This window comes from Ceratotherium simum, chromosome 20 (assembly GCF_057802395.1).
Source record: "Ceratotherium simum simum isolate JZ-2026a chromosome 20, ASM5780239v1, whole genome shotgun sequence".
NCBI lineage: Eukaryota > Metazoa > Chordata > Mammalia > Perissodactyla > Rhinocerotidae > Ceratotherium > Ceratotherium simum.
Genome location: NC_141919.1, coordinates 25,220,183 through 25,235,026, shown reverse-complemented (window position 1 = coordinate 25,235,026; position 14,844 = coordinate 25,220,183). Strand labels below are relative to the sequence as shown.

General features: G+C 39.9%; 1 protein-coding gene across 1 annotated transcript in view; it reads left to right on the top strand.

Moving 5' to 3' along the window:
* GLIS3 (GLIS family zinc finger 3) overlaps positions 1 to 14,844 on the top strand; it is a 295,204-nt gene that overhangs the window by 253,316 nt on the left and 27,044 nt on the right. Inside the window, exon 7 of the mRNA XM_014795446.2 lies at positions 12,857 to 13,032. Coding sequence (XP_014650932.2) covers positions 12,857 to 13,032 — 176 coding nt within the window. The remainder of the gene's footprint in view (positions 1 to 12,856; positions 13,033 to 14,844) is intronic.

The following is a 14,844-nucleotide window of genomic DNA, read 5'->3' as shown; positions in this document are numbered from 1 at the left end:
TAAAGCCCTTGGTTCTTATTATCTGTTTCATTTATTTATCATTTCCCAGATGTCACGGGTGGATTATTAGTTCTTTGAGAACCTAAAGTTTCCTTGTAACCTCCAGAGTGCCTTGTGCTGCACTTCACAGTGGTAGATGCTGCGGAGGGATTGACAAAGGAAAAGTACCAGTGATGGTAATGCCTAGGAACAGGAGGTCATTGCCAACTCCTGCTGTCGAGGTGGGAGGTTCCCAGAAAGGACTGGTTTGCTTGATTTATTGGTCTGGAAGGTGGTGGCCCCAGTTCTAAAAGTTCCCACAATCTTATGTAACCTGCATACTTCAATACAATATATAGTTGCTCTACTGCATACATTCATGCACACATACACATTGCTAGGAGTCCTTTGCCATCATCCATTGCTGGGTTCCCTACATTGCTTTCCTGTGGTCTTGAATACTGAAAGCCTGATACTCATCATTCTCTGTTTGCATCTGTAGCAGCTGAACAGCTCAAAACTAGGCCTGCTGCTGTGCTGTCCTTCCCACTCCAGGACTTTCTGAGCAAACAGAGGCATTGATGTCTTCACGCACTCAGCTTTTTCACAGCCTTACACACACACATACACACACACACGCACACACACACACTCCACATAACCTTTCTTCTCTCTCTTCATCTCCTAGTATATATGCAATAATGGCTAAAATCATAGCATCATATAAAATATTAAGGCTTATCAAAATCTATTCCAGCATTGGAGTTCATTGAATTATTGAATCATAAACTCAGCTGGTATTTGTTTACCAGGCAATATGCTGGACACTGAGGATGTAGTGGTCAACAAACCTGACAGGACCCTGCCCTCTCTCAAAGTGCCCAGTCTCATGAGAGGCAACCAGGTCAATAGGTAATCATAATTTAGGATGTTATGAAAGGGTGCTACAGGGGGCCGTGGAGACACACACCAAAATTGGGGAGGGAGGAATAGAAGAAGAAATGTCTCGCTGAAAGCTGAAGGTGTATACAACCCAAACTGGCAACATGGGTGTATACAAAATCTAAAAGGGGAGAGAGCTAGCTAGGGTGGAGCTTCCTGTATAAATGTAGGAGTAGCGTCATGAACTACATTAAGGAGTTTGGGCTTTATATTGAAGACAAGAATTTGTGTATCCTGTCATCCACCCAGCAAGAGTTCAGAACGTATTCTGTGCCTAATAAAGGAAGAAATGACAAAGAATGAACAAATGGTTGGTCTGGTCCTCAAGCAGACAAAGGCCGTCCTTTGTATATCCTAGACTGATGAAGCGGCACGGTGGGGTTTATGTTATTTTTCTTCTTAATATGATTTGAAAAGACACTTTTGTCTCTTGCAATTCCAGGGCTTTTTTTGTTTTTGCTGAGGAAGATTCGCCCTGAGCTAACATCTGTGCCAGTCTTCCTCTATTTTGTATGTGGGTCACTGCCACAGCATGGCCACTGATGAGTGGTGTAGGTCTTCACCCAGGAACTGAACCCAAGCTGCCAAAGCAGAGTGCGCCAAACTTAACCACTAGGCCACAGGGCTGGCCTCCAAAGTTTGTATTTTATATAGTCATGACCTACCAGGGTTTTGAAGAGTCACTGAGTGTCAAAAAAAAAAAAAAGACCTCCATATTAGAGACAAAGTGATGAACATCTGAAAGCTAGAGCTGTAATATCAGCAATAACTCAGCCTCACTTGTTTCTACTATATCAGAGAAGACTTGGACGTTGTTAAGAGGTGTCCACATTGCTGAGTGTCATAATTTAGTTGTAATTTACCCAGTGGGCACTTCTCTGAGAGGCTCCCTGGTGTGTATTACAGATGCTTTCCCACTTGTATAGAAAGATACCTGAGTTATAGGGCAACAAATAAACACTGGCAAAAATCTTGATCATTGAAATAACTGAGAAAAGCCATAGTCTAAAAACAAATATAAGTCTCAAATAGCCATGTGTATCAGCCTGCGTGTTGGCATCTGTGTCATCATCTGTTGTAGTCTATCAATATCATGCTCACCTAAGGCCCCATGATCATGAGCATCATTCTTTCTCTTTGGGCTGTAGCACTTTGTATTCAGAAGACAGAGAGTTATCCTCATTTAGCATCCCATAAAGGGTTTAATTTCTTTCTAGAAAAGGGACTTCCACAGATATTCAAGATTAAGAGAGCCACGGTCCAAATTCCACCCCCCAATACACACACACACACACACACACACACACACACACACACACACATCCTGCTTGAGAATCACTGAATGTAATGAAAGTTGTTCCTGGTATCAATACCATGAACAGTGAAGAAGCAGAAAATTCCAATATCCTAGAATTGAAAATGAAGATTAAAGCTTTTGGGTCTTATATTAGAAAAGCTTAGAGTCCTTTCTCTATTTTGTTTTCTTTAAATCTGTGGAAAGTTCCTGGTACTTCTCGGTATGTATTCCAGGGCAGAATGGCCCACCAGCCTTTAAATATTTTTTAAATATTGATGCATGACCACAGCCATGCTTCATACTCTGGCAAATATAAGTTGGGTTACTGGCCTTTGGAATGAACTTTTTTCTCATAGAGATATTCATCTTGCTAATAGTTTCTTAAATATGCCGCCCTGATTTACTCCTAGTAGTCACACATACAAGGAAATTGGGGATAGCAGTTACTTTCTTCTTACCTACCTAGTGATTGTGAATGATTCCACTGAATGAAAAAATAAAACAACAACAACAAAAACGTTGCTGAACTGGTCTTCTCTGATCTGTCTCTAATTTAAATGTCCACGTGGTCTACAAAACTTTTATGAGCTTAATTTTCAGAATCCACTATGTTCCTTGATAATGGAGGAAAATCATGAGTTAAGTCTACATGGCTATCTGCAACTTAGTATTAAAAACCTAAAAAGCCCAGTAGTACACTTTGATTCCTCCCTTTTCCCAAACACTCTCACCTCTCATTAATCCGTAAATCTTGTTAGCTCTACCTTCAAAATACGTTTTAAGACTAATCAGCTCCATTCCTCCAACCCTAGTTCACCCCCATCTCCACTACATCAGCCCCCTAACTGGTCTCCTCTCATCCAGTTGCCTACCCACAGCCTTTCACTATTACCCCACCAGGGCACATATGGCCTTTGCTCTACACCACAACCAGGGCTGCTCTTTAAAATGTAAGTTGAATCATCTCTTTCCTGCTCACATCCCTCTCCCCACCATACTTGAAATAAAGTCCAAACTCCTTTTTGTAGTTACATGGCCCTCTATGGTCTGGCCTTAGTCAATTTCATCTACCACTGCTCCTCCTGCTTAATTTACTCCAGCCACACTGGTCTTCTTATTGTTCCTGGAAAACACCAACTCATCTTGCCTCAGGGCCTTTGTACTTGGCTATTTCTGAAACTTGGAAGGCACCTTTATCAGAACCTTACATGACATGTGCTTTCATTTCTGGTCTGCTCAAATGTTACCTCTTCAGAAAGGCCTTTCTTGACCACTCTGTCTAAAACTTCCCCTCTCCAACCTCATTCTGTTCCTTAACCTCTGCTCTGTTTTTCTTCATAGATACAACTCCCTGAAATTACACTGTTTACTGATTTGCTTAAATTCCACCAGAATGGGAGCTCTCTGAGAGCAGGGACTATGTCATGCTTACAGCTACCCTGTTGACAACTCTTACCCCTCAGTGCTGAGAGAGGGCACCTAAGAAAGTGTGTGGAATGAATGATTGTGAATGGAAGGAGGAAATACTCTATGATTTCTTTATTGTTACCTTTCCCAGAAGTAATTACCTGAGCGGATGATTGTTGTTCTTCCATCTCTGCTTCCTCCTTTGGGTCACTTCATGGCAAAGCAAGAGACGCTGATGTGAGCATATGTGTGGCACTCCACCACGCAAGCAGCTTGACTGGTGCTTCAAATATTCGTTCACATCCGATTGTTTTCCATGTATTTATAATTTTGAAATGCGCTGGTTCTTCATTTTAGATTAATTACAAGCACACATCACAAACCAACTATTAGAATGTCTGTGAAAGGAACTATATCTTTTAAGGACCAATGAAGTTGTTTCGCCTCTCAATGCCAAATCAGCCATCTTTATTTCATTCCCACATTCCAAACAAATCATGTAAAGCCCAAGATGATGTTTTTTTAGTCCCCTTGGATTTTCAGTCAGGAAAGTGAGTCATGACAGTAAAAAGGAAGGCTTGAGGTAAAATAGAATTCCTTTTCTTGCAACCTCTGCTTTAGTGCATTAACATGAAGCAACATGGAGTTCAAACTAAGCCATTACGTTATTCAAATGTGTCTGTGTGTTTCTTTCATATGCTTTCTCTGAAACAGCAAGTCCTATGGAGCCAGAATTCCCAAAGTAAAAGCCCACAAGCCATTCTACCCTGAGTCAAGACATCCACATATTACACTGCCTCATCTCTGGTGTAAAAAGGCTGTTCAAAGGAAAGCCTCTGCTTAATGTTTTAACAGTGTGTTCTGGAAATCAAGTTCATCTTTTCTCCTCTTGGGTGGGGACAGTTGGGGGAATTGGCTGCTAAGAGACTGTATAGCTTTTTGCAAGTGAAGGACTGTCTGTTTATTAGTGGTGAGGAGACTGTTGAAGTGAGCAAAAACCAAGATACAAAGTTCTTTGGATTAATCTTTTTGCTTCCTTTTCTAAGAAATAGTCTTTGATTGCTTTTCTGTTTAGTTGCAAGGAGAAAAACTTTTCTATGTTTTAATTATCTTCCTCAGAGTAAATGATTGGAATCATTCTCTTGAATAGAATGTTCTCCCCTCAGAAACAGAAACTGTCGTCTCTGGGCAAATATAATATCCAATGAGACATTTGTACCAATTGGACCAAGGTACCATCTACCTGGACACAAGAATTGGCACTGAGTTGGGAGCCAAGTCTATGGAACCAGTGGTCTGTTCAACAGGGTAGTTCTCCAACAGCAACAACCAACATTTATTAAATACTTATCTTTGCATAGTATTGGCTGAGGTGCTGGAGATACAAGATGGTAGCAAATATCTGAGGATTTGATGCTCTTTCCATCTATAAGAGCCAAGAGCCCTTCTCTAATTGTGAATTTTTTAGTGTATGCTGTTATCTCCAATTTGTTTCTCTAGCCAAATTTTGAGTCTTATCTTCAAGAGAAGGTGCAGAAAATTCCTTTGTGGTTACTACAATAGTAACCTGACATCCTGCAGATGAAAAAAAAAACGCACGTATAAACAGCACATGTTATTATTGACCAAACCACTACCCAGTTAGTTTCTTTTCATATTGATGGATTATATTGACTTTTGAGGTCTCATTTGGCAGTGGTTTTCAAAGGCAAATGGCCATACTTGGCAGGAGTACTGCATTTGAAGTTAGTTCTAAGAGTTCTTCTGATGTCTTCAAGAGACTCTTGTTTGCAGTTTGAGATGAGAAAGATATGGAATAGGCCACTTTTTATCTACTCATGCCTCCCTTTCTCATGTTTAGACAAAATAACACTTTTTTTTTTCTCATTTGTCATCTGGCATTCTCATTATACTCTCTTCTGACTTTTTTTTCCCCATCTAATGCATTCCATTGCAAAGCAGGCTGAACTCAATGCCTAACCCAGGCTGAACAAGAGAAAGAGTCTTCCCGTTGCCACAGGACAAGTTAATCCCCTTGCTTTGACCAACTCAGAGCTGCCCAAGCGATGACATCATTGCAAAAATTTTTTTTTCATGGAAGAATTTTTGACATCAAATGTCTAAGACCACTCTGGATAAATTTTATTCTAGTTGGGGCTTTTTTGTAAAGAAGATTTGGCAGGATCAGACTTTTCTTCCCTCTCTCCCCATCACGTCAGATTCTGAAATAGACAAACAACTGAGTCACAGCCAATTCTGCAGTCAAGATTTTCCAAAAAACTCCAGCTCTTGGTTAAATGTGTCCTGCATAATTTATTTCTCTAACAAACCCTGGATGTCCTCTTCTTCTCCCTTTTCCGTTCCGCAGAGGGGAGATACTGTGATGCTATGGGCCCTATTTCAGTATTTACCAGAAAAAGTACACTTCTCTGCTTTGGGCATTGATTACTTTGTTTTCTTGACTTACAGCTGACTCCCTGTACCCATGTGGAGAAACTCCAGAACACTCTTTCCTTTCTATTTCCCACAAACACTCACTCATTATAGTATATATATGAGTCTTCTTTAAAAAGCCTGGTAATCGTTTCACCTACAGCCAACTTCACAGCCCTCATTTTGTCATGCTCTGTGGTGGCTCAGGCAGTCATTTTTGAATCTTAGTCTTGTCCAACTTGATAAATTATTTGCAGTTAATATTGACCCAGCCTCTCATAAGGAAAAAGAAACACTAAGCCCTTCCAGGGGTTGGATTCAGCTCTTTGACTAGTTTGGAACAGAGTCCTCAGATGGACATAGAGCTCTTGGCCTGCTTTGGTCCTGCCCAGATGGACAGTGTTGCAATTACCCACACTTCCCAGCGGCCGTTTCTTCATTACTGAAAGCTGGTCTTGATTGTCTCAGAAGCAGAATTCAATTTGCAGTTCCCCCAGTAACGTGCTGTGATTCATTCGGGGACAAATCTGGATTGAACTGAATCCAAGTGTCTCTTTTGTGAGACAGAAGGGAAGTATAAGTAGATACTATAGTCACCCAGATGAGTCAGCCAGGAATTCATGAAGTGATTCATAAATCGTTATAAAGACCACTAAAGTCTATGAAAATGGAGCGCTGTCTGGCTATACAAAGTGGGGTATTATCATTGGGGGGTTGTTTTAGATGTTAAATCAGATGTGAAATCCTTAAAACTGCTTTTCTTTTTCGGTTTTGAAAAGGATTCCTTTTTCCCCCCTCTGCAGTCAGCCAACTGCTAAAGCCATTTTTCATTGATTAGTTTTCACAGATGAATTTTAAAACCACCACAGATGATACCCCACAATTCTTTGGGAGAATAAAAAATACCTCCACAAGTCCACAATAAACCAGTTTGTATCCATTATTTCTACTCCCTGGCAGCAAATCAATAATATTTTTCATGTGAATACAATGAAACAAGCTGTTCTGATGCATTCTTCCTTCTTTGGGAGGTCTGTAACCCCTGTGGAAGGGGTGGGGGAGGGAGAACCATCCAAAGAACATATCAACCAACATTTAATCTAGTTGATCATGTAAACACTTCTTTTCAAATTGTTAGCCCCCAAAGCAGTGCTAAAACATGCAGTCCCACATTGCTTGCTAGAGCTGCTTGCATATACAGCACAAATGAAGAAAGTAAGACATATTCATGACATGTGCTGGACTTGCAACACAGTCTATTAGTAAATTTTGTTTGAAGAAACACAACTGTAAGTTGACATGGAAATACTTTGGATTTATAGACAGGGAAAAGAGTGCTGCCTGAAAGGAGTTATCCAATTGGAAAGACTAAGGGGATAAGCCCAGCTCAAACCCCAGTTCAGAATTGAGCAAGTTCACCAAAGCAAATAGGGCAGAACCAGAAAATTAGCCAGATGAGTAAATGCCTCACTTTCTTTGAGCCTTAGTTTCCATATCTGAATAGTCAAGGAAGAAAAGAGTCCTAAGATTTTTTATTTTAAGAACTCCTTAGATATTCTAATACAGTGCTCAAGCCACAGTCTTTATAGCTTTCAAGCACCGGCTACATGTCAATGTCAGGTATCTCTTAAATGTACATTCTATTTAGAGCAATCATTCCATAAACATGTAATGATCATCCAAAAGGTGCTAGACATTCATTGTCTAAAATACTTGGATATCTGTGACTTCCCAGTTTAAAATTGTTCATAATCCACCTCCACCCCTCACCTTCCATTCTTTATTTTTCTCCATAGTACTCACTTTCTCTAACCCAGTACATAGTTTGCTTACTTAAGTTTGTTCATTGCCTGCCTCCTCTCACTAAAATATAAGTTTCACAAAGACAGGGGGGTATGTGTCATGTGTTGCTTAGAACAGGGCCACACGCTTGGTCAGTGCTCAAAATATGTCTTGAGTGGATAAATGAATATGTTATCTCGGATTTTACAATGCCTAGTTAGAGTCGAGATTATCTTTATTTGACACTTGAAATTAAGGCTGGGAGAAGTCAGAGAATTTATTCAAGATTACCCAGCTTGTAGGTATGGAGCCAGAATCCAAGCCCAGGTGGGTCTGACTTCTAGTCCATCTGTCTTCTACGACATCCATCTGCTTCTCCTGCCATTGCAGTTTTTCTGCTCATGAACGTCGCCAATTCTACATCTCAATTGGGGCCTGTTGTTCTATGAAACAATCGAAGATTGAGTACTGCATTTACGGGAAAGATGACCTCTCTGCTTCCGGCCCACCTCACTGCAAGATTGGGAATCTTAGTGTGAACAGAGGGTGGGAGCAGGCCACAGAAGGGAAGGAGCATAACCAAGTAAATACCTTCAAATAATCAGACGTTTTCTAAGGTGTATATAGATAAATATTTGTAGAAACCTTTTTAAGTTTTTTTTTTTTTTCTTTTATGAGCCCTTTAAAACCTGTTTCCCTCCTGTCTTTTTCTTTTTTTTTGGCAAACCATTGAACCATGGCTCATGCTAAGGTTATATAAACTCTTCTACTAAATGAGTGGAAATGGTTGACACAATTCTCTGGTTTGCTTTGTGTGATCTGTTTCTGGTAAGTGGTGATTTTTTTTTTTTAATTCTAGTCTGTTGTTTGCGTATTTATATAACAATCTTCTATTGTTTCAAAGAAGTATAAGAGGCCAAAGAAGAGACTAGTAAACTATGTCAAATGAAATCTGTGAAATGTCAACTACAGATTGGCAGCTGGGGGACAGGGTTAGACCTAGAAAAGATTTCAGAAGTTCTTTCTTCTGACTCTTGGACACTGCTGTAACTCAGAATGAATTAGAGTGATGTCATCTTGTCCTGACATAATGGGGGAATGAGATATTCCATAGGAGAAAAATTGCAAATCACTGCAATTCATACTCAGCATCAAAATTTTTTGTTTATTTATTTTAACATCAAACATTTTTAATTCACCTTCTTGGGATTAAAAAAAAATCTCTTTAGCTGTTTTGGGCAGAATATTCAAATCATATTCATTTTGGTGTGTGTGTTTGCATGTTAAAGAAACAAGGCTGGAAAATAGGTGAAGACACTAAGAAAATGAGATTCTGATCTCCGGCCCCCCTTTCAACAATAAGAATGTTTTTCGGGCCGGCCCCATGGCTTAGTGGTTAAGTGCACGCGCTCCACTGCTGGCAGCCTGGGTTCGGATCCCGGGCGCGCACCGAAGCACCGCTTCTCCGGCCATGCTGAGGCCGCGTCCCACATACAGCAACTAGAAGGATGTGCAACTATGACATACAACTATCTACTGGGGCTTTGGGGAAAAAAATAAATAAATAAAATCTTAAAAAAAAAAAAAAAAAGAATGTTTTTCATTTTGCTTAGTGACCTTTTGTTTGTGTGCATGGTTTTTGTTTGTTTACTTGCTTCTGCAGTAATTGGCTGCAAACTACTCAAATTTCTTGAGTCCTTTTGGCTTTTTAAATAACGGTCTGGCATGTCTCTTCCTAGGAGTGGTCAGTGATTATTTTCTGATGCTCCCAGGGCCTTGCCTCTAACAGTAGGACTCTCTTCCACTTTCTCCACTCCTCTCCTGCCCCCTCATCCCTGAATTTAATTTGCTATTTCTACTTTACTGTGAGCAGGTTAACAGTAACCAAGTTTATAAAAATTAAGTTTGAATTAATAGAGAGATTGTGAGAGATTTTTCAATAAAATACTATGTAATGTTTTTAGGCTGTAACAAAATTGATGCTATGTGCTGTACTTGAAAATCAATCACATTATACACTTGCTTTATATGCTGGACTCTTTAGTGCTGAATTCTTATTTATTTCCTTGTTCCTAGCAATTGTCTGGATAATCGAGATGGCGTCTTGTCACTTTTGATCTTTTCTCTATACCTGTAAAAGTTAAAATTTTTGTACTAATTCTCTTTTTTCCAAATCAAAGGCTACTTTAGGTGTACGTTTATTTCACTTAGAATAGTTCATATTTAAATTTTTATTAAAACTTTATATGGGTTGGTATACTATGTTTTGAAATTATATGTACTTTATGCCACATAATCTCATTTCTTTGAATAACATGGAGAAAAATCCAGTCTGAATTAGCAAAAAGCAAAATGTAGAGTCAGTTGAAGGCTCGTGAGGTATTATTTTATTCCCCTCAAGTCTCTGAGATACACAATGCTAACACCTTGGTGTGTATTGTACTACATTTTTTTTCTCTGCTCACATTGTTGTTACATTGAGTAGTATGTGGTAGCCAAGAGAGCATGGCCAGGGTTTGGACTTGCGTGGATGAATAGATAAGAATGATTTGTAATTACCATATAATTATATAGACTCTCTAGATAGATAGATACATAGATATATAATTTATGTGTAGCTATGTAATCTATATATAGATATAGAGTCTGTTATATAAGAACATATATTCTAGATGACTCCTAAAATGCTCAAATGAATTCTGTTTTTTTAGTTGGTTGAATACTCCTCCTTTTTTATAGCTAGTAACTATAGTTCACTCCATAGCCATATCCTCCTAAATTATAAAAAATAAAGTTTTATATTGCAGAGAATCTTTGCCTCCTTGCCCTTCCCCATCCACCTTTGTTAATCAAATCCTTGTTTATGAGTCAGACTTGCTGTGCTGTGGGGGTGGGGAATTGTGAAACAAAATTGCTGTCTTCCACCAAGCCGATTATATCATACTTCTAAATACTGCGACATGCCCTGTCCACACAGCTCTGCCCCATTAATCTTCAATGGAAAGGAAAGGTGACAGAGACAGGAAAACCATCTACAGCATGTTACATCTTTTATTCCCAAATGGAGAAGTATAATTAGGAAACCAGTCAAAGGATCTTACTGCTTTGCCCAAAACACAAAATTGAGATGCCAACGATGGCTATTTAGCAGTGACATAGGCTGCCTTGCAATTCAAATCCTCCCTTCCTGGGGATCTCCTGCCCACAGGATTCAGGTGTTGGGTGGTAGTGTGGACTCCTGGTAGCCCTAAAGCCTGTGATCCCACAATTCCTCATCCCTCTCCCACAACTTGGGAGCAGCTTGCGAGCCACGTTAAGGACACGTTCCCCAGAAAATAGCCTCCATATGAGGAATCCTGGCATACGAGTTTTTACTGGATGTTCTCAGGGCAGTGCCAGGATTCCTTCGCTGTGTTTTCTCTCAAGGCCATTCAGCACATCTTGTCAGGCTAATTCCAATTAAGATGATATGCTTGCAAAATATATATTTACCCAGGACAGGACACAGTTACTGTTCTCTTTCAGCAGAGCAAGGATGTAAATTATTGATTAAGCAGGCATCCTAACCCAACGAGATTGTTTAAGCCTCCTCTGACTTCTTTTCCCCAGAGGTTAATTAGTCCAAATCCTTCCTTCTTGGTTCCTACCTCACCTTCTTACATAGCCTCTTCATACCTCAGTAAGGGGAAAGCACAAAGAGCATGGGCTTTCATCGCATGGTTTCTTACTGCTGCAATACCACTGTAGAAGCTCAGCCTTATTAAATATTCTGGGTCAGAATGTTTATACTTCATAAACTTGACTGGTTCATCCTCCCTTTGTAGCATCTATGGCCCTACACAAAGCCCAGCAAAGTGAAGTGACTTGTTCCTGTGAAGTGAGTAATATAAACAGATGGTGACTTCTACACATCAGTGTAGAATAAAGCCTGTCTTTCTAGACACTGTAAGAAAGAGCAATTGAAAGTTTTCAACTTACTGGGCATTTTGGGGGAAACTAAACAATTCATTGCTAATATAGTTTTCCCCCAAATTATTTTGCTTCTTCATTTCACTGCACCGACAGAGTCTCTGCTCCTTTCTGTACCACACTTGTGCCAGTCGTCTACTAAACTGGCAAATTGAGTATCACTTTGAAGTCTGTGGACATTGCTAAACCTGAACATATTTCTCACATGTACACCTTCCCTTCAATGTTACAAGGTATAAATTGTATTTTAAACCTAGTGAGTCAGATCCTGCCTGTTTTCCTTTACAATTAGAAGATTAGTGGACAGTTATCTATTTTATATCTCAGGTTAGTTGACAATGTTACCCTATTTAAACACCCATATGTCCCCCTTCATAAAATACCAATAGTGTTATTATGATTGGCACGTGTGACTGCAAAAGATGTCCCACATCGTATTCCTATTGCACCCTGGGCAATGCCCTTTGCCAAGCACAGAATCCACGTAGATCCCTTGGGTTCTGGGTTTCAAACCACACTTGACCTTTGAGGTTTAAGTTAATTTATTCTTGGCAAAAGAAAATGTATTGTTTAAAAAGAATAGGATTAGAGAAGCTTATAATAAAGACTTGTAACACTTCTTGGACCTCAGATATGTCTTACAGAACAAAATGTTTGTGATCTAAGTGTAAATGAATCAGAAACATACGGATCAAATTTCCCCTAAAATGCAAACGGATTTAAAAATTATCAGAAAAGGGGCCTGGCAAAAGATGTGCTTTGAATTTCACCAAGCCCAGCATAATTGAAATACATTTTAAGAAGCTTGACAAACCCAAACTGTGACTAGATTTTCCCTTTGTTGATCTCTTTTATTCCCTCAATATCTTAATTGAGAAGTCAGTAGTTAAAAATGGGGGAGAAAAGTCTTGAAGATTTTTTTTAAAAGGGCTTTTTGTCATGCTCTTATATACCCAGAATGGGAAAGGAGAATTTGGCTTTGAAGAGTTTGTCTTTGCTCCTGCTATTCTACGTACTTCATGTTTCCTCTTATAATTGTTTTCTCAGGTTTGCACCTTCTGCTCCATCTCCTCACCACATCAGCCCCCGGAGAGTTCCAGCTCCTTCTTCAATAATACAGAGAACACAGCCTTCCCATACCCAGCAGCCGTCAGGATCACACCTGAAGTCTTATCAGCCAGAAACAAACTCTTCTTTTCAACCAAATGGAATCCATGTCCATGGTGAGTGAGGAGCTGTCAGTCTCTTGAGTTTTGAAAAGTGATGTTGTGCTGTTGCTTTTAATCAAGTGTCTTAGTTACCAGTTGTGGATTTCAAGTGTTCTGTTATATACCACGCTTTGGCTTTTATGACTCTCCCCTCAAAGTTCACACTTAATCAGCATGAAATCTTTTGGTGTTTTCTTGGCTTTGACTCTAAGATGGTATGATTTGTGACACCCCAAAATGGTCCGCCCAAGGTGGTGATACATTCATTGACCCAGCACTCTAACACCTCATGGACAGGCCCTAGCAACAGCATCTTGTTTCCTAAACAATCAACTGTCATGTGAAAGAGAACACCCAGAGTTCTTTTGCCTACGCATACCTCTCCTCTCATAGGTCTTTACCCCCATTCCCATATGCCCAGATACTCTCCATCCTTCAAGGCCCAGATGAAATGACACCTCCTCTCTAAAGCCTTTCCTGATCTCCTAGCTCTAAACTCTGATTACATTTCACCTGTATCTCTCTGATAGTACTTATGCTCTCTCTGCCTTGTAATTTATGTCTCTGTAAGTAAAACTTGTCTTCACTATTAGTGTGTAAACTTCTCTCTGAGGTCAGAATTTTCTGGCCCATTGTCATTTCTCTTAACTTAGCACAGTTCTTCACAGGTTGTAAAGACACATAGATACTTGTTACGTGCGTAGAGGAGAAAAAGGAGGGAAGGAGGTGAGAGAAATCATGATGCAGATCTTGTGTTTAACTCAGAATATGCACGGAGAACTAAGTCTGGCTTAATATCTTTTCTTTATTTAAACCCGTTTTGCTGACTCAGGTGGATTAGAGAACATCCAAAGCAAGTTGAATTGCCAAATCATATACACTCAAACTATACATGGCCTTTTACTTCCTGGGGGTAGTCAGACCTCCTGTGTAAGTGGAAGGGTTACTGTACATTTAGCTTGAGTGTTTCAGCTCCTTCTGAAAAATATGACTCTCCTCCATCTGCCTCTTGCTGATCCCTGAATTTGCTCCATATGAGTTATTACTTGAAATTAATGGATGATGTCCCCAAAGAAATCTAAATCAGTATTCCAACTGAGTGTGAATAACTTCCCAAGATGGAAGAATCAAGCAAGCACTATGGAGCTAGACTTGGATAAGAACAACAAAGTATGAGTCTGGACAGCCGAAGAGGAGTCAATATGGAGACAATGGCAGCTGTAGGGAGAAAGAGAAAGACCTTGAAAAGCCCAGAGCCACTGGCTCTGGCTCAACGTTCCATCCCTCTCTTCTCCCCACTCCCCGAGTGTAGTCACACAAACCCCCTATCCCCAACAAAACTTGGGCTTCCACCATTCTTTGGGCCTGTGGTAATTTTTACCTTCTTCTATCAGTAAATTTCTTCTCAAGCTTTAGTTATGTATTTATTCAACCAACAAATATTTCTTGAGTGCCTACTATATGCAAAGCATTGTGTGTGTGAGAAAGACAAACATCGTGCTCCCTTCTGAGAGGGGCCTCCCAACCCAAACAAGGAGCTTGTCTGATGTGGGGGAGATCCAGGTTCCCTGTGCTGTGAAGCCACCCTCACCTGCAGGCAGGAGGTGGACAACATGAGTGTGGGCTTTGTGGAATACAGAATAAATAGGTCATTGTTCCTAAGATACACAATTTTTACCTTCACTTTAACGTCACTGAAATCTGACTGTATCTCAGTCAGTGGCATCACATAATTGGCAATGATTTTTTTTTCTCCATTATATAGAATAATGGAGCATTTCACCATCAATGGTGTCATAGTGCCAATGAAATGCAGTATAACGTGCT